General features: G+C 50.0%; 1 protein-coding gene across 2 annotated transcripts; it reads right to left on the reverse strand.

Moving 5' to 3' along the window:
* Window positions 1-3,758: 3,758 nt before the first annotated feature.
* Window positions 3,759-19,004, reverse strand: foxred2 (FAD-dependent oxidoreductase domain containing 2). 2 transcript variants are annotated; one of them, XM_080487614.1, is made up of 10 exons: window positions 18,846-19,004; window positions 15,268-15,485; window positions 14,890-15,195; window positions 14,366-14,617; window positions 12,605-12,904; window positions 12,366-12,532; window positions 10,932-11,097; window positions 7,927-8,153; window positions 7,687-7,857; window positions 3,759-4,390 (listed from the first exon to the last, which is right to left on the reverse strand). In XM_080487614.1, exons 2-10 carry the CDS (start codon window positions 15,459-15,461, stop codon window positions 3,879-3,881), a joined length of 2,295 nt encoding a protein of 764 aa, XP_080343740.1. In that variant the 5' UTR covers window positions 15,462-15,485; window positions 18,846-19,004; the 3' UTR covers window positions 3,759-3,878. The 2 variants fall into 2 exon arrangements, with proteins under 2 accessions (XP_080343740.1, XP_080343741.1); XM_080487615.1 differs by lacking the exons at window positions 7,687-7,857; window positions 7,927-8,153.
* Window positions 19,005-19,935: the final 931 nt, after the last annotated feature.

Genomic DNA, 19,935 nt, shown 5'->3' on the forward strand with positions numbered 1-19,935 from the left:
AGTTTAGGTTCCTGTGTTTACCAACTGGGTTACATTACTTTCTTTTTCTTTCTGTTGTATTGAGTTCTTTACGTTCTAGAGCTGAGTGTCAGGATGTGGAGAGTCGAGGCACCTGTGGTGAGGTCCCTTCACTTGGTTTTTTGCATGTGAGTCGATACACAGGAACACTCTGTAGACGGCACCAGTTTGATGTGAGGATGGCCGTGAGCTTGCTGAGTTGCACTAAGGTGAGTAGTGGTGGCACCCCTGGACACTCCTCCGTGTAGTCTGCCTCTCCACACGTGGCGCCGGCCCGGTTTTGTTCTTTTTGCATTGGGTTGAATTTTACATTGAGATTTATTAACCTGTAATTGTAATAAAACAAGACTTCTATTCCACTGTTTTTCTTAAAGAGTTGTCTCTTAACCCTTCTGTTTTCCGCAGTTCCAGTCCCTGTTCTGTTCTGTTTTTGCTTTTTAAAAATAAAACTATTTGATTTACTCATAAAATTACATCTCAGTCTTCCAGAATGAACCTGGGTGCCTGTTGACCTATTGTTCAGACACTTTTATAGTAAAATTAGTATTTCCTGGGGTATTTCCTGGGGTGGCGTTGTTGGGCATTTTTTCATATTTCCTATTTTAGGACACAATGTGTTCAGCTGAGACACGTTGATTCCTTTCTTCTGAATACTGATGGTGACACACGTCACAGGTTATTATTCTAATAACTCTGCTTTGGCTGGACGGCGTCTCACCACTTCTCCTTTAAATCCGAAGCGTTGAAATATCTTAGGATGCAGTTCTGCCTGTTGCCACAAGATTGTCAAAGCCATGTTGAGTCCACTCCCTGTTGAAGGTTGAAAGGTTTTAAGGTTCCGTTCAGAAGGTAGTTGTTGCTCACTTGTTTTCTTCTCTTGAGGTTGCACCAGCTCCAGTCCAGCTCAACTTACCAAAACAGTCCCGTTCCTCCGACATACAGCAGGAGGCGCTGCTCTTACTGGACGGACAAAATAACCTTGGTGTTCACAACATTACAACAAGACACTGCACTACCTGGAAACAGGTCGACAAGCTGAGCAGCCAATCAAATCAACCAATTGAAGGTGGACAAACTAACCAATCAGAGCGGTGTGACGGACGACGGGCAGCACTGGACCGTACGTCACGCTGCTGCGAAGCCTCAACGATCCAATGACTCTCCAACCATGAGACCCGAAGGAAGCAATCCAGTCAGAGGAAACGGCGTGAAGCTAGCTTGTTTGCTTGTATACGTCGCATTGTTGAGGTTAGCGTAGTCATCGTGAGGATAGCGTGTTAGCTTGTGTACGTCACACTGTTGAGGTTAGCGCAGTCATTGTGAGTATAGCGTGTTAGCTTGTGTACGTCACACTGTGGAGGTTAGCGCAGTCATTGTGAGTATAGTGTGTTAGCTTGTGTACGTCACACTGTTGAGGTTAGTGCAGTCATTGTGAGGATAGCGTGTTAGCTTGTGTACGTCACACTGTGGAGGTTAGCGCAGTCATCGTGAGGATAGCGTGTTAGCTTGTGTATGTAGCACTGTTGAGGTTAGCGCAGTCATTGTGAGGATAGCGTGTTAGCTTGTGTACGTCACACTGTGGAGGTTAGCGCAGTCATTGTGAGTATAGCGTGTTAGCTTGTGTACGTCACACTGTTGAGGTTAGCGCAGTCATTGTGAGGATAGCGTGTTAGCTTGTGTACGTCACACTGTTGAGGTTAGCGCAGTCATTGTGAGGATAGCGTGTTAGCTTGTGTACGTCACACTGTTGTGGTTAGCGCAGTCATTGTGAGGATAGCGTGTTAGCTTGTGTACGTCACACTGTGGAGGTTAGCGCAGTCATCGTGAGGATAGCGTGTTAGCTTGTGTACGTCACACTGTGGAGGTTAGCGCAGTCATCGTGAGGATAGCGTGTTAGCTTGTGTACGTCACACTGTTGAGGTTAGCGCAGTCATCGTGAGGATAGCGTGTTAGCTTGTGTACGTCACACTGTTGAGGTTAGCGCAGTCATTGTGAGTATAGCGTGTTAGCTTGTGTACGTCACACTGTGGAGGTTAGCGCAGTCATTGTGAGGATAGCGTGTTAGCTTGTTTACGTCACACTGTTGAGGTTAGCGCAGTCATTGTGAGTATAGCGTGTTAGCTTGTGTACGTCACACTGTTGAGGTTAGCGCAGTCATTGTGAGTATAGCGTGTTAGCTTGTGTACGTCACACTGTTGAGGTTAGCGCAGTCATTGTGAGTATAGCGTGTTAGCTTGTGTACGTCACACTGTTGAGGTTAGCGCAGTCATTGTGAGGATAGCGTGTTAGCTTGTGTACGTCACACTGTGGAGGTTAGCGCAGTCATTGTGAGGATAGCGTGTTAGCTTGTGTACGTCACACTGTTGAGGTTAGCGCAGTCATTGTGAGGATAGCGTGTTAGCTTGTGTACGTCACACTGTTGAGGTTAGCGCAGTCATTGTGAGGATAGCGTGTTAGCTTGTGTACGTCACACTGTTGAGGTTAGCGCAGTCATTGTGAGGATAGCGTGTTAGCTTGTGTACGTCACACTGTTGAGGTTAGCGCAGTCATTGTGAGGATAGCGTGTTAGCTTGTGTACGTCACACTGTTGAGGTTAGCGCAGTCATTGTGAGTATAGCGTGTTAGCTGGTGTACGTCACACTGTGGAGGTTAGCGCAGTCATTGTGAGGATAGCGTGTTAGCTTGTGTACGTCACACTGTTGAGGTTAGCGCAGTCATTGTGAGGATAGCGTGTTAGCTTGTGTACGTCACACTGTTGAGGTTAGCGCAGTCATTGTGAGGATAGCGTGTTAGCTTGTGTACGTCACACTGTTGAGGTTAGCGCAGTCATTGTGAGGATAGCGTGTTAGCTTGTGTACGTCACACTGTTGAGGTTAGCGCAGTCATTGTGAGGATAGCATGTTAGCTTGTGTACGTCACACTGTGGAGGTTAGCGCAGTCATTGTGAGGATAGCGTGTTAGCTTGTGTACGTCACACTGTGGAGGCGAGCGCAGTCATTGTGAGGATAGCGTGTTAGCTTGTGTACGTCACACTGTTGAGGTTAGCGCAGTCATTGTGAGGATAGCGTGTTAGCTTGTGTACGTCACACTGTTGAGGTTAGCGCAGTCATTGTGAGGATAGCGTGTTAGCTTGTGTACGTCACACTGTGGAGGCGAGCTGTGACTGGTGTGACATTCGGTCAGTCCAGTTGTGACGTTTCATGTTATTGGAAAAGTTCCTTCTAAATCCATAAACGCTAACGTGGAGCGCTGCTTCCTGCTTCTGACCAACGGTGACGTTTTCTAATGGAGCCAAGAGATTCTCAAAGGCCGCCAATGATACGGATTCTGGATCTGCAAGTTCTGATTGCTGATTTCAAAGCCACGGTTCCACCGCACCTTCTGTTGGAGCGTCGTGGGGTTTGGCGCGGTCCTACTAAAAAGTTGTGGAAGGTCCAGAAAGAACCCGCGACCGCCGGCTACGATGTTCCGCTCCCCCTCCGTTGAGGTTCCTAGCAGCGAGGAACGGGTCTGTGAGGAGGAACAACGCAGCCGTCTGCTGATTGGTCGAGAGGGTAGTAATAATCATTATCCCAATTTACACACATAATTAATATGATCGTTAATGCTGAGATACTTTGTATTGTTCTTTCTACAAAGACCGACGTCTGATATGGCAAATTAAGAGTTTCCATTAAGAAACGGAGAGAGAAAGAGAAAGAAACATACAAGCATGTCTTCATATTTATGTTTTTGTGTTTCTGTGAGTTTATTCAATTCAATGTAACTATTTCAGACACACACACACACACACACACACAGTTTATTTACTCAGTTGTGTTGGAATAAATCTTCATCTATCCATCTATCTATCTATCTATCTATCTATCTATCTCACCTCCAGACATGGATTGTCCAGACCTGGAGGGGCCAGGTGGCACCAGGTACTCTGGTACTGCTGGGACAGCTCCTGGTGAACCAGGGTCCTGACCAGCCTGGAAGAGTCCAGAACTCTCCAAGTGCTGCCGAAGGCCTGGCTGCAGGTGGTCCTGGTCCAGCAGGTGGTCCCGGTTCAGCAGGTGGTCCTGATGCTGCAGGTGGTCCTGGTTCTGCAGGTGGTCCTGATGCTGCAGATGGTCCTGGTTCTGCAGATGGTCCTGGTCCAGCAGGTGGTCCCGGTTCAGCAGGTGGTCCTGGTTCTGCAGGTGGTCCTGATGCTGCAGATGGTCCTGGTTCTGCAGGTGGTCCTGATGCTGCAGGTGTTCCTGGTTCTGCAGGTGTTCCTGGTTCTGCTGGAAGTCCTGGTTTTTCAGGAGGCCCTGGTTCTTTAGGTATCCCTGCTGGCAGGACAGCGGAGGCTTGCGGTGTGTCAGAGACGAGCAGAAACAGGACTCTGAAAGATGGAATGAAAGCAATTTTCTTTTTACTTCTAGTTTCTTTATTTTCAGAACAAAACACATGAGCAGAACAAACAGCAGGTCCAGTCAACATCGTGGTCTCTGTCATGGGTTAGAGCAATACTTACAGTTCTGGCATTTATAACAGTGGGCTGACACAGATAAGGTCACTTGAAGTGAACCCATAAAACACACACACACACACACACACACACACACACACACACACACACACACACACACACACACACACACACACACACACACACACACACACACACACCAAAAAGCATGACATACCTGATCAACTGATTTCTCAGATTTTTGCATAAGATGTTTATCCGGAGTTCCACTTTCCTTATCGATTCACTTTTCTCATCTTTGTCCTCCTTGTTTTTTATTAACAAAATGTGTCCGGACAGAAAGTTGTTTGTATGAGAAACCTGTAACGATGGCCATCAACAGTAGGGGGCGCCACAGCAACCAGAAGAGGGAGGTGAAGCGACAGTTCTGGCTGGACTCCACTCCATGATGATTTTCAGAGCTTTCTCCCGTGGCGCCAGAGGTTCCATTGACGAGTGTCCTGTGTTCACAGTGAGCTAACGGTGGATCTGACCTGCTGTAGAGGAAGATCTTCTCCTCCATCTGCTCCCACATCATCACATTCTTTTCTTTCTCTTTCTCTCAACTGTGCCTCCTCCGGAGTTTCAATAGGAATTTCCCTGACGCCTCCCAACGTTAAACTTTAATGGAAACACATTTATACGCCGTTCGCCAGCATTTTTATCACCTGCTGCGGCGAGTTACGCTGGTAAACTCCTCCGAGTCTGGTTCTGCAGGTTGGACTCCTCTGAGTCTGGTTCTGTAGGTTTCTCCTCCTCTGTGTCTGGTTCTGCAGGGTCCTCCTCTTCTGAGTCTGGTTCTGCAGGTTGAACTCCTCTGAGTCTGGTTCTGTAGGTTTCTCCTCCTCTGTGTCTGGTTCTGCAGGTTTCTCCTCCTCTGTGTCTGGTTCTGCAGGGTCCTCCTCTTCTGAGTCTGGTTCTGCAGGTTTCTCCTCCTCTGTGTCTGGTTCTGCAGGATTCTCCTCCTCTGTGTCTGGTTCTGCAGGGTCCTCCTCTTCTGAGTCTGGTTCTGCAGGTTGTACTCCTCTGAGTCTGGTTCTGCAGGGTCCTCCTCTTCTGAGTCTGGTTCTGCAGGTTGTACTCCTCTGAGTCTGGTTCTGTAGGTTTCTCCTCCTCTGTGTCTGGTTCTGCAGGGTCCTCCTCTTCTGAGTCTGGTTCTGCAGGTTGAACTCCTCTGAGTCTGGTTCTGTAGGTTTCTCCTCCTCTGTGTCTGGTTCTGCAGGTTTCTCCTCCTCTGTGTCTGGTTCTGCAGGGTCCTCCTCTTCTGAGTCTGGTTCTGCAGGTTTCTCCTCCTCTGTGTCTGGTTCTGCAGGATTCTCCTCCTCTGTGTCTGGTTCTGCAGGGTCCTCCTCTTCTGAGTCTGGTTCTGCAGGTTGTACTCCTCTGAGTCTGGTTCTGCAGGGTCCTCCTCTTCTGAGTCTGGTTCTGCAGGTTGTACTCCTCTGAGTCTGGTTCTGTAGGTTTCTCCTCCTCTGTGTCTGGTTCTGCAGGGTCCTCCTCTTCTGAGTCTGGTTCTGCAGGTTGAACTCCTCTGAGTCTGGTTCTGTAGGTTTCTCCTCCTCTGTGTCTGGTTCTGCAGGTTTCTCCTCCTCTGTGTCTGGTTCTGCAGGGTCCTCCTCTTCTGAGTCTGGTTCTGCAGGTTTCTCCTCCTCTGTGTCTGGTTCTGCAGGATTCTCCTCCTCTGTGTCTGGTTCTGCAGGGTCCTCCTCTTCTGAGTCTGGTTCTGCAGGTTGTACTCCTCTGAGTCTGGTTCTGCAGGGTCCTCCTCTTCTGAGTCTGGTTCTGCAGGTTGTACTCCTCTGAGTCTGGTTCTGCAGGTTTCTCCTCCTCTGTGTCTGGTTCTGCAGGGTCCTCCTCTTCCGAGTCTGGTTCTGCAGGTTGTACTCCTCTGAATCTGGTTCTGCAGGTTTCTCCTCCTCTGAGTCTGGTTCTGCAGGTTCCTCCTCCTCTGTGTGTGGTTCTGCAGGGTCCTCCTCTTCTGAGTCTGGTTCTGCAGGTTGAACTCCTCTGAGTCTGGTTCTGCAGGTTTCTCCTCCTCTGTGTCTGGTTCTGCAGGGTCCTCCTCTTCTGAGTCTGGTTCTGCAGGTTGTACTCCTCTGAGTCTGGTTCTGCAGGTTTCTCCTCCTCTGTGTCTGGTTCTGCAGGGTCCTCCTCTTCCGAGTCTGGTTCTGCAGGTTGTACTCCTCTGAATCTGGTTCTGCAGGTTTCTCCTCCTCTGGGCCTGGTTCTGCAGGTTCCTCCTCCTCTGTATGTGGTTCTGCAGGGTCCTGTTCCTATGAGTCCGGTTCTGCCGGCTCATCCTCCTCTGCATCTGTTTCCGCAGGGCCCTCTTCGTCTGAGTCTGGTTCTGCAGGTTCCTCCTGCTCTGCATCTGGTTCTGCAGGGTCTTCCTCTTCTGAGTCTGGTTCTGCAGGTTGTACTCCTCTGAATCTGGTTCTGCAGGTTTCTACTCCTCTGGGCCTGGTTCTGCAGGTTCCTCCTCTTCTGTGTCTGGTTCTGCAGGGTCCTGTTCCTCTGAGTCTGGTTCTGCAGGTTCCTCCTATTATGGGTCTGGTTCTGCAGGTTGTACTCCTCTGGGTCTGGTTCTGCAGGTTCCTCCTCATCTCAGTCAAGTTCTGCAGGTTCTCCTCCTCTGAATCTGGTTCTGCAGGTTCCTCCTCCTCTGAGTCTGGTCCTGCAGGTTCCTCCTCCTCTGCGTCTGGTTCTGCAGGTTCCTCCTCCTCTGAGTCAAGTTCTGCAGGTTCCTCCTCCTCTGGGTCTGATTCTGCAGGTTGTACTCCTCTGGGTTTGGTTCTGCAGGTTCCTCCACCTCTGGGCCTGGTTCTGCAGGTTCACCTCCTTTTAGTCTAGTTCTGCAGGGTCCTCCTCCTCCGAGTCAAGTTCTGCAGGTTTCTCCTCCTCCGTGTCTGGTTCTGCAGGTTTCTCCTCCTCTGTGTCTGGTTCTGCAGGTTGTACTCCTCCGGGCCTGGTTCTGCAGGTTCCTCCTCCTCTTGGCCTGGTTCTGCAGGTTTTCCTCCTCTGAGTCTGGTTCTGAAGGTTTCTCTGTTAAAAGCTCCTAGAAGTGACTGTGTTGTATGTGGTGCTTTATGAATAAAGTTGAATTGAATGGATGTAGTTGCCGTGATTAAGTTGTGGTGAACTAGTTGCGGTGATGTAGTTGCTGAAGTCACCTGCGTAGAAGGCCCGGAGGTCAGCGTGGAGGCAGCGCTCCAGGAAGCGGCGCAGCGGCTGGAGGTGTGACACGGGGCCGTCCCACTCCGTCAGGAAGTCCTCCACCATGTGGTGCAGCGCCGTGGGCCTTGGTAAGGGCCAGCCGGCAGGAAGCTGCTTCATGTCGTCGTCTGGGAAACAAAACCAAGCCGTCACAGGTTGCTCCTGACCGAAGGGACGTGGGCGGAGCTCCTACCCACCGCTGGGGACAGTCTGGTAGTAGTACAGCACCGGGTGCAGGAAGTTGGACTTCCAGGCCTTGGTCCAGTCGGTCTCCGCTCTGTGCCGCCCCAGGTAGTCCACCTTCTTCTGGCCGTACTGCAGGAGCACCACGATGAGCCCCTGGCTGGACACCCGGTGGCCCGAGAGCCGGGAGAACTGAGGCAGGGCCTGCAGCGGGAACTCCTCCACGTACTCACAGTCCCTCCTGCAACAGCAGGAAGACATGCAGCTTAACCTCTGGATCTGAGGGCAGCGGGTATGAAAGCTCCGCCTCCTGACCAATCACATCTCTTAGAAAATGACCTGCACATTCCTAGAAGACCCTGACCGGTGTGTGGACGGTGGACGGAGAGAGAGAGGACAGGAAGAGTTTTGTGTTCTTGACTTGTTCCAAGTCTGTTTAGCTCAGAGGTCTTCAAATCCGGGCCTGGAGGGCCGGTTCCTGCACGTTCTAGCTCTCCCAGCTTCAGAACACCTCGATCTGCTGATGAGGCGATAATCAAGCTTGTAAAAAAGTCCAATAACCAGCTCTTATTGCATTCAGGTGTGTTGCACCTGAGAGAGAAGTAAAACTCTGGAGGCCCAGATGTGAAGACCCCTGGTATCGCTCCTCGAGGGTTGATCTGGAATAATGAGCTTAATAATAATGCTCACGCTGACAGAACTGCAGAACCATGAATTAATGGAAGCAGAACTTCTCCTGTCGTCACGGTGATGAATTAATATTCCAACAGGAAACACACTCACACGGAGGAACCTCCGCCTCAGAACCTCCGCCTCAGAACCTCCGCCTCAGAACCTCCGCCTCAGAACCAGTGGGGGTAAAATGTAAAGTAACAGAAGAGCAGTGAGGAAGCTCTGCCTGGAACCGTTCTGCTGGAATAAAGTGAAAGTGACTCCGGTTCTATTGTCCCATGAATTAATCTGCTCTAATCTCACCAAGTCAGGATTAACTAGTCAGGAAGGTTCTGGCTTTGGCTGCAGCAGCAGTGTTGCTTTGAGCTGCTGGATGTGTTTGAATTCTTCATAATCTCAGAGATTAACTGCTCCTCTATGGTAAAGTCAGCTGCTCTGCAGGGTTTCTCCCTCTGTGATTGGTCACATGCTGCAAGCTCCGCCCCTTTCATGTGAACACTGATCCTGAAGGGAAACTCTGGTTGAACTAGTAAATTGATAACCTGCTTCCTGTTAATGCTGATCAGGATCCAGAATGTGTGGGTTAGTTAATCCAGGTAACAGAGATATCCTGGTATGTTAATCCAGGTAACAGAGATATCCTGGAATGTTAATCTAGGTAACACAGACATCCTGGTATGTTAATCCAAGTAACAGAAATATCCCGGTATGTTAATCCCAGTAATAGAGATATCCTGGTATGTTAATCCAGACAAAAGAGATATCCTGGTATGTTAATCTTGGTAAAAGAGATATCCAGGCATGTCAAGCCAAATAACAGATATATCCCGGTGTGTTAATCCAAGTAACAGAGATATCCTGGTATGTCAATCCAAATAACAGATATATCCCGGTATGTTAATCCAAGTAACAGAGATATCCTGGTGTGTTAATCCTGGTAACAGAGATATCCTGGTATGTTAATCTCAGTAACAGAGATATCCAGGCATGTTAATCCAAGTAACAGAGATATCCTGGTATGTTAATCCAGACAAAAGAGATATCCTGGTATGTTAATCTAGGTAACAGAGATATCCTGGTATGTCAATGACACCTTTAGTCCCTCCTGAAGTTAAACCAGACACCGTCAGTCCCTCCTGAAGTTAAACCAGACACCTTTAGTCTCTCCTGAAGTTAAACCAGACACTTTCAGTCTCTCCTGAAGTTAAACCAGACACCTTTAGTCTCTCCTGAAGTTAAACCAGACACCTTCAGTCTCTCCTGAAGTTAAACCAGACACCGTCAGTCCCTCCTGAAGTTAAACCAGACACTTTCAGTCTCTCCTGAAGTTAAACCAGACACCGTCAGTCCCTCCTGAAGTTAAACCAGACACCGTCAGTCCCTCCTGAAGTTAAACCAGACACCTTCAGTCCCTCCTGAAGTTAAACCAGACAGATCACTGCCACTTCAGGACATTCAGAGACATAAAACCACTCGTAGCGTCTTTTCACCTCACACAGCCACACGTTGATGAAGCTACGAAGCTAACTGAAAGCTAACGTTAGCTACCTAACTTGTTTACACTGTTAACTTGCAGCTAGTAATAATACGAAACATCATCACAGCCAATCATAATGTGCCACGTCATCGCAAGGTGTGGGCACAAGCTCTGGTAGCCAGTCAGTTCATACGCTCCCTCACTACAGACCACGCCCAATGTAGCTAACCACGCTCGTCACTACATACCACGCCCCTCGCTGTAGACCACACCCCCTTGCCGCAGGCAACATCCCCTCACGACAGACCACGCCCCTCGTTACATGACACGCCCCTTAATTGCAGACCACGCCCCCTCACAGCAGGACACTTCTGTGAAGCAGCTTATTTCTCACTTCCAATGGGAGTGTTGAATTTTCTTCTACTTCTTATGGAGGATCGATCGGCCTTTAGTCTTACATAGTTCTCTCTCAGATTCCATTTTATACTGGGACCAATGTACGGAGCAAAGTTTTATTTTTCTATTTTTTACTGTGCCAGCTGACGTCTGGTCAACGCCTCATTTTCTTTAATCTGGGTTGTTCACGGAAACATGAATAAGTTTTTTTAAAGTAATATCAAAACCGTAATCATTAGTTCTACAGACAGTCTGTCATTAATTATATGACCAGGAAACAGTGACGTTTAAAGTGACCAATCAGAAAGGAGGGGGATTTCAAGGCTCGCCCCCAAAGTGCCAAAACTCAACATCACCGGGCAGAGAGATCACAGAAGTCACAGCGAGCAACAGAAAGTGGTCTAACTGTGTGACTACAGTTTGTATGTGCTTGTGTTTTTGGCACTAAATTGGCGCCATACAGATTGGACTTACCCTCGAAGAAGGACGATGTCTCCCAGCACAGTAAACATCTGGTACGGCCCCGACGCCTCGGCAAGCCTCTTCACTATCCAGGACTGCAGCTGAGTCGTCTGCAGCCGGGCTGCAGGCCAGTGGTTAGCATGGTACCGCTGTTCCAGGACGCGATGGACGGCTCGGACTGTGGTGGAAGAAGAACCAGAAGAACCAGAAGAACCAGAAGAATCAGCACTCTTCACCCTGGAGCTTTAATATGAAAGTAGAAAACAGTCTGCTCCTTCACTCTGGAGCTTTAATAAAGCATGAAACAACGGAACCACTACAGTCAGGTGGAGTTAGGGTAGAATCAGGTGGAGTTAGTTGGAATTAGGGCGGAGTAAGGTGGAATTGGGTGGAGTTAGGGTTGAGTTAGGTTGAGTCAGGGTGGAATTATGGTGGAGTCAGGGTGGAATTGGGTGGAGTTAGGTAGATCACGGTTGAGTTAGGGGGAATTGGGTGAAGTTAGGTGGAATTGGGTGGGGTTAGGTGGAGTCAGTGTGGAGTTAGGGTTGAGTTAGGTTGAGTCAGGGTGGAATTATGGTGGAGTCAGCGTGGAATTGGGTGGAGTTAGGTACAGTACAAGTTCAGTTTGGGTGGAATTAGGTTGAGTCAGGGTGGAATCAGGTGGAGTTAGGTGGAATTGGGTGGAATTAGTTGGAGTCAGGGTGGAGTTAGGTACAGTACAAGTGGACTTTGGGTGGAATTAGAGTGCAATCAGGTGGAGTCGGGGTGGACTTAGGGTTGAGTTAGGTGGAGTCAGGGTGGAACTAGGGTGGAGTCTGGGTAGAATTGGGTGGGGTTAGGTGGAGTCAGGGTGGAACAAGGGTGGAGTTAGGCGGATCAGGGTTGACTTAGGGTGGAGTCAGGGTGGAATTAGGGTGGAGTCAGGGTGGAATTGGGTGGAGCTAGGTGGAGTTAGGGTTGAGTTAAGTGGAGTCAGGGTGGAATTAGGTGGAGTCAGGTTGGAGTTAGGGTGGAATTAGGTGGAGTTAGGTACAGTACGGGTGGAGTCAGGGTGGAATTAGGGTTGAGTTAAGTGGAGTCAGGGTGGAATTAGGTGGAGTCAGGTTGGAGTTAGGTGGAATTAGGTGGAGTCAGGGTGGAGTTAGGTGGAGTTAGGTACAGTACAGGTGGAGTCAGGGTGGAATTAGGGTTGAGTTAGGTACAGTTGGGGTGGAGTTAGATGGAGTCAGGGTGGAGTTAGGGTTGAGTTAAGTGGAGTCAGGGTGGAATTAGGTGGAGTCAGGTTGGCGTTAGGGTGGAGTTAGGTACAGTATAGGTGGAGTCAGGGTGGAATTAGGGTGGAGTTAGATGGAGTCAGGGTGGAGGTAGGTGAAGTCAGGTGGAGGTAGGGTGGAAATAGGGTGGAGTCAGGATTGAGCTAGGTGGAGTCAGGTTAAGGTTAGTCACCTGTGTAGCGGAAGCCGTGGATGAAGCCGCCGGCAGACGCCCGGTAGTCTCTGGAATGTGCGGCGGCTCCCAGCACGAACAGGCCCGGAGTGCCGGCGGCTTCGTACCAGGCCGTCAGCGCCGGCAGCCGTCCTTTGGCGTTGTGGCTGGGTGGAGGGCGGGCGGAGCTGTGGGGATGTTCACCCTGTCACAAGCGGTCAGGATGATGGGATGATTCACTGCAACACGCAGTGCCTCACCTGTGGAAGACGCTGAAGTTGAAGCGGAAGCCGAGGCAGCGGATGACGCGGTGGTAGGGTTTCCGCAGCGGGAAGTTGTCCACGTGGCGTCCCGGCAGTTCTGCTGGCGTCACGACCGAGCTGTTCTTCTTCTTCTCCACCAACCTGGCGAGAGTCAGGAACAGCTGGGCTCCACTGTCGGCCCTCGCTGCCCCCGACCGCCACCGTCTGCGAGCGATCACCACATCCTCCAGCCCCGCCTCCAGCAGCCCGTCCAAGGACTTCAGCTGGTACGTATCCAGCAGCTCGTTGTTCACTGCTCTGCAGAGACAGGCCGCTCACTTCCTGTTCCACCTGAGTGATGGTTCTACGTTCACCTGGAATGTTCTACGTTCACTGGAATGTTCTACTATAATGTTCTACCTTCACTGGACTGTTCTACCGTAATGTTCTACGTTCACCTGGAATGTCCTACTGTAATCAGAATCAGAATCAGAATCATTTCTTGTCATTGTACAAGTACAAGTACAGGTAGAATGAAATTGCATATGAAGCTTGTGGGAAAGAGAGAGAACATGAGGTGAGGAGAGGAGGAAGAGGCAGGTTTCAGACGGAGTTCTGAGGGAGGACAGTTTGTAATTAGAACATTTAAAGCTTCAACACAGGTTACAACATATCTTCGGTCCAATCACACGTGTGTATGGGGAGAGGGGGGGTTTGCAGCTCGCCGCCGGAGGGAGGGGGGTCAAGTGCGCTGCCACTTCAAAGGTCTTGATAGTCCTGGTCAGAGACAAGTTCCCAGTGAGACGGGAGTGAGGAGACATCAGGGAGGGACAGAGCCTCCGTTATAACATCCACCTCCAGGAGAAATAGAAAAGCAATGTGAGGGAGTCTGAATGGAGATCAGATTTGTTTTGGGTCAGGACGTCTTCGTCTTCCTCTCGTCCTTCAGTCTCTGGTCTCCATGCTGCTCCTAATCTGTGGCCATTTAAGCGTTCCAGCAGAGCTCTGAATTCTCCAAGTTGGTTTCCATTCCTCGTAAACGTTGAGGAGTCACATCCTGTGTCCTCTTGAGTTGGTTTATCACATGAGTTGAGGGTTCAAAGCCCTGCAGTCCCTCAGGGACGATTGGCAGCCGTCCCAATGCAGCTGCCAGCGTCTTCTCCACTTGGTGATAGATCAGGAACCCAGCAGCTCCAATCAGCAGCAGACCTGTTATCATGAACCCATTATGGAGAGGTCTTCCACGTCCTCCATGGAAAGAATGGACAGACACACGGACCTCCAGTTGTCCCAGGAGTCCAGCATGTATCCGGCAGCAAACGTCCCATCGGGACATGTGGGCTGTCCCTTGCCTGATCGTCTTGTCGTGAAAATTTAGTCGATTGCATTCAGAGACCAGCTGATCAATTCCATGGTTCCTCTTTGGTTCGGATAGGAGTGTAAAGAGAGGTTCTGGTTAGGTTCTGACACAGGACAGACAAGACAGGGAAGATAAGGGAGGAGAGGAGAGGAGAGGAGAGGAGAGGAGAGGAGAGGAGAGGAGAGGAGAGGAGCGACGCCTTCACTGAGTGCCAGAAGAGAAATGTTCTACCTTCACCCGGAATATTCTACCGTAGTGTTCTACATTCACCTGGAACGTTCCACCATAATGTTCTACGTTCTACTGTTATGTTGTTCCCCCAGCATAGATTATACCCCCCTTCAGGATTATACCCCCCTGCAGAGATTATACCCCCCGTGGAGTTGCCCCACCCCCTGGTGTGAAGCGTTGCCACTCACCTGAGGTCTCCAACATAATGCGTCTGCCAGGCGAGTCGGACCGGGCTGGAGCTGAGCAGGTGCACCCGACTGGCGCTTCCCATGATGCTCTGGGCCGTTTCGAAGGCCGAGTTCCCCTTCCCCAGGATCAGCACGTTCTGGTTCCTGAAGTCTGCTGGGTCCGTGGACACGGACTCGTAGCCCTCCACCAGGTCCGACCCCACAAAGTCCACCGTCTGAGGAACCCACAGGCCTGTGGCCACCAGGAGGACGCTGGGGACCAACGCCACAAGGTCACTTCTCAAGGTCAAGGTCACTCCATAGGGTCACTCCACAAGCACAAGGTCACTCCACAGGGTCAGTCCACAAGGTCAAGCTCAATCCACAGGGGTCACTCCACAAGGTCAAGGTCAATCCACAAGGTCACTTCACAGGTACAATGTCAATAAACAAGTTCAAGGTCAATCCACAAGGTCAAGGTCAATCCACAGGGTCACTCCACAGGCACAAGGTCACTCCACAGAAACAAGGTCATTTCAACTCACCTGCACCTGTAGTGTGACCCCTGCTGGTCGGTGAGGACAAAGCGTCCGGCAGTGGCCGACGGCTCGGCCCGGATTGTCCCGACGTCCACGCCGTACAGGACCTTCAACCCCAGCGCCTCCTGGAACATGGACAGGTAGCGAGGAACGGCATCTGCCGGCGGGTAGAACTCACCGCTCACTGTCCTGAAGAGGAGGCCGGGGTCGTCGCTCAGAAGCGAGTTCCAGTCGTGGCGCAGGTTGAACTCTCGGTTCTGTCTCCCCGTGTGGATCTTGTTGATGCTGATGAGCTTCCTGTGTCTGGGATACCTGAGGAACAAACAGGAAGTGATGTCAAGGCCACGCAGTGCTAGAGTTGCCATGCATCATCAACAATCTTACTTGTTGAAGAAGCTGCCGGGGCCCGAATTCCTCTCAAGGATGACGTAGTTCCTTTGAGCCTTGGACAGGAAATGACCCATCTGGAATCCTGCAGGACCTCCTCCCAGCACACAGTAATCATAGCGCCACTCAGAGGAGCCCAGAACCAGCCAGACCAGCTGGACCAGGACCAGACTCCAACCCTTTGGATCCATCACCACTGTCAGCGATCACATCACCTGCCGGACAGAAACCAGGTGGAACCACGGTAAGCGAACACATCACCTAGTGGAACCACTGTCAGCAATCACATCAACTGCTGGATGGACACCAGGTGAAACCACTGTCAGCGATCACATCGCCTGCTAGAACCACTGTCAGCAATGACATCACGTGCTGGAACCACTGTAAGCGACCACATCACCTGCTGGAACCACAGTCAGTGATCACATCACCTGCTGGAACCACTGTCAGCGATAACATCAACTGCTGGAATCACATCACCTGCTGAAACCACTGTCAGCAATCACATCACCTGCTGAAACCACTGTCAGCAATCACATCACCTGCTGGAACAACTGTCATCAATCACATCACCTACTGGACAGAAACCAGGTGGAACCACTGTCAGCGACCACATCACCTGATGGACAGAAACCAGGTGGAACCACTGTCAGCGATCACATCACCTGCTGGAACCACTGTCAGCAATCACATCACCCACTGGACAGAAACCAGGTGGAACCACTGTCAGCGATCACATCACCTGATGGACAGAAACCAGGTGGAACCACTGTCAGCGATCACATCACCTGCTGGAAAGAAACCAGGTGGAACCACTGTCAGCGATCACATCACCTACTGGAACCACTGTCAGCAATCACATCACCTGCTGGAACCACTGTCAGCAATCACATCACGTGCTGGAACCACTGTCAGCAATCACATCACCTACTGGAACCACTGTCAGCAATCACATCAACTGCTGGACGGACACCAGGTGGAGCCACTGTCAGCGATCACATCAACTGCTGGAACCACTGTCAGCGATCACATCAACTGCTGGACGGACACCAGGTGGAGCCATTGTCAGCGATCACATCAACTGCTGGAATCACATCACCTGCTGAAACCACTGTCAGCAATCACATCACCTGCTGGAACCACTGTCAGCGATCACATCAACTGCTGGACGGACACCAGGTGGAGCCATTGTCAGCGATCACATCAACTGCTGGAATCACATCACCTGCTGAAACCACTGTCAGTGATCACATCTCCTGCTGGAACCACTGTCAGCGATCACATCACCTGCTGGACAGAAACCAGGTGGAACCACTGTCAGCGATCACATCACCTGCTGGAACCACGGTCAGCAATCACATCACCTGCTGGACAGAAACCAGGTGGAACCACTGTCAGCGATCACATCACCTACTGGAACCACTGTCAGCGATCACATCACCTGCTGGAACCACGGTCAGCAATCACATCAACTGCTGGACGGACACCAGGTGGAGCCACTGTCAGCGATCACATCACCTACTGGAACCACTGTAAGTGATCATATCACCTGCTGGACAGAAACCAGGTGGAACCACTGTCAGCGATCACATCACCTGCTGGAAAGAAACCAGGTGGAACCACTGTCAGCAATCACATCACCTACTGGAACCACTGTCAGCAATCACATCACGTGCTGGAACCACTGTCAGCAATCACATCACCTACTGGAACCACTGTCAGCAATCACATCACGTGCTCGAACCACTGTAAGCGATTACATCCACTGCTGGAATCACATCACCTGCTGAAACCACTGTCAGCAATCACATCAACTGCTGGAACCACTGTCAGCAATCACATCACCTACTGGAACCACTGTCAGCAATCACATCACGTGCTGGAACCACTGTCAGCAATCACATCAACTGCTGGAACCACTGTCAGCAATCACATCACCTGCTGAAACCACTGTCAGCAATCACATCAACTGCTGGACGGACACCAGGTGGAGCCACTGTCAACGACCACATCACCTACTGGAACCACTGTCAGTGATCACATCAACTGCTGGAACCCCTGTCAGCAATCACATCACCTCTTGGACAGAAACCAGATACAGTAACAGATGATACTGATATCATACTTATACCACACTGGTACTATACTAGTATAGTACTGATACCATACCAGTACCACACCAATACAACACTGGTATAATACTGATACCATACCAATACCATGCTAGTATTACTGATACAATACTAGTATTATACTGACACCATCCAGTCTCACTCCTCCCGTCTCACTCCTGCTGTCTGACTCCTTCTTATCACTCCTGTTTTTCGTCTCACTCCTCCAGATCTCTCTTACCTCAATCCTTCCTATTACTCCTGTCTCTCTTGTCTCACTCCTCTGGCCTCACTCCTTATGCCTGACTCCTTCCTATCTCTCCTGTCTCACTCCTCCTGCCTCATTCCTTCCCATCTCTCCCGTCTCACTCCTTCCCATCACTCTTGTCTCACTCCTTCCTATGACCCCAGTCTCTCCTATCTCACTCCTCCCATCTCTCCAGGCTCACTCCTTCCTATCTCTCCTTTCTCACTCCTCCCCAGCACTCATGTCTCTCTTGTCTCACTCTTCACAGTGTCTCCCGTCTCACTCTACCGTAGCACTCTTCTTATCTCCCTCCTCCTGTCTCACTCCTTCCCATCACTCCTGTCTCACTCCTCCCCATCTCAATCATCCAGTCCCTCCAGTCTCCCTGCTCCCTGTCTCTCTTGTCTCACGGCTCCCTTTCTATCACCGCTCTATATCTCCTGTCTCACTCCGTCTGTCTCTCCGGTCACACTCCTCCCTGTCTGTCCGGTCTCACTCCTCCAGGTCTCTCCCCCCTGTCTCACTGCTCCCTTTCTCTCGCCTCCCTGTATCTCCTGTCTCACTCCTCCTATCGCTCCGATGTAGCTCCTCCTGTCTCACTCCTATCAGTCTCAATCCTCCTGTCTCACTCTTCCTGTCTCTCTCCACCTGTCTCCCTGCTCCCTGTTTCTCTTGTCTCACTCCTCCCTTTCTATCACCTCCCTGTATCTCCTGTGTCACTCCTCCTGTCTCTCCTGTGTCACTCCTCCCTGTCTCTCTCCCCCCTCCTGTTTCACTGCTCCCTTTCTCTCGCCTCCCTGTATCTCCTGTCTCACTCCTCCTATCGCGCCGATGTAGCTCCTCCCGTCTCAATCCTCCTGTCTCTCTCCTCCAGTCTCACTCCTCCCCATCTCTCCTGTCTCACTCCTCCCGTCTCCCCAGTCTCACTCTCCCTATCTCCCATCTAACAGAGAGACTCTGTCTTAGAAAGGACTCTATCTCTCCAGTCTCACTCCTCCTGTCTCTCCAGTCTCACTTCTCCTGTCTCACTCCTCCTGTCACACTCGTCCTGCCTCCCTTTATGTAATTTCTCTCCCTTCCCTGTCTCACTCCTCCCTGTCTCACTCCTTTCCATCTCCCCCGTTTCACTCCTTCTGTCTCTCCTGTCTCACTCCTCCTGTCTCTCCTGTCTCACTCCTGCGGAGGCTGCCAGAGATATTTCCAGACGAGGTCTTTACCTTGTCAGGTCAGACGATCCTTCGATCACATCTGAAGACGGAAACACGTCATCGTGTCCACGTGTTTGTTGACATGTTTGTTGACATGTTTTCATGTTTAAAATGACAAGAAAAGCGCGTCCAAACGACCTGGACAAAAAAACACCAATGGAGGACTGCGTAGAGGAGGGGGCGTGGCTATATAACGTCACTGAAATACACGCCGTAGAACTATGCATCATAGAACTACTGCCCATAGAATAATTTACAAAGAACGAAAATCTTAGAGGTATCCCTCTAGAAATATAAATCATAGAACTGCAACCATAGACCGACTACCCGAAGAGCTAAAATCATAGAACTGCACACCAAACAACTACTCACACTAGAAATAACCCTCATCATAGAACTACATGTTATAGATGTGCGGCTAAGGAACTACTCTGCATAAAACTAAAATAGAAATGAACAACATAGAACTATACATCATAAATCTGCAAACCGTAGAACTACAAGCCTTAGATCTAAATCATAGAACTCCAAACCAAATAACTACACACCCTAGAACTGCAATTATAGGACAAAATACAAGAACCATACATCATAGAACTACACACCAGAAGAGTATACATTGTAGAATATACACCATAGAATATACATCACATAGTACACATCATAGAGCTACACACCAGAAGAGTATACATTGTAGAATATACACCATAGAATATACATCACATAGTACACATCATAGAGCTACACACCAGAAGAGTATACATTGTAGAATATACACCATAGAATATACATCACATAGTACACATCATAGAGCTACACACCAGAAGAGTATACATTGTAGAATATACACCATAGAATATACATCACATAGTACACATCATAGAGCTACACACCAGAAGAGTATACATTGTAGAATATACACCATAGAATATACATCACATAGTACACATCATAGAGCTACACACCAGAAGAGTATACAGTCAGTGTCTCTCAGTGTTTCTCAGTGTTTCTCAGTCAGTGAGGAGGAGGAGACATGAGAGGAATCTGACTTCTGTTAGGGTGAACGAATTACAATCCAGCCTGTGTCACCTGGTACAAT

Source organism: Lipophrys pholis (genome assembly GCF_963383615.2).
Source record: "Lipophrys pholis genome assembly, chromosome: 19".
Taxonomy (NCBI): Eukaryota; Metazoa; Chordata; class Actinopteri; order Blenniiformes; family Blenniidae; genus Lipophrys; species Lipophrys pholis.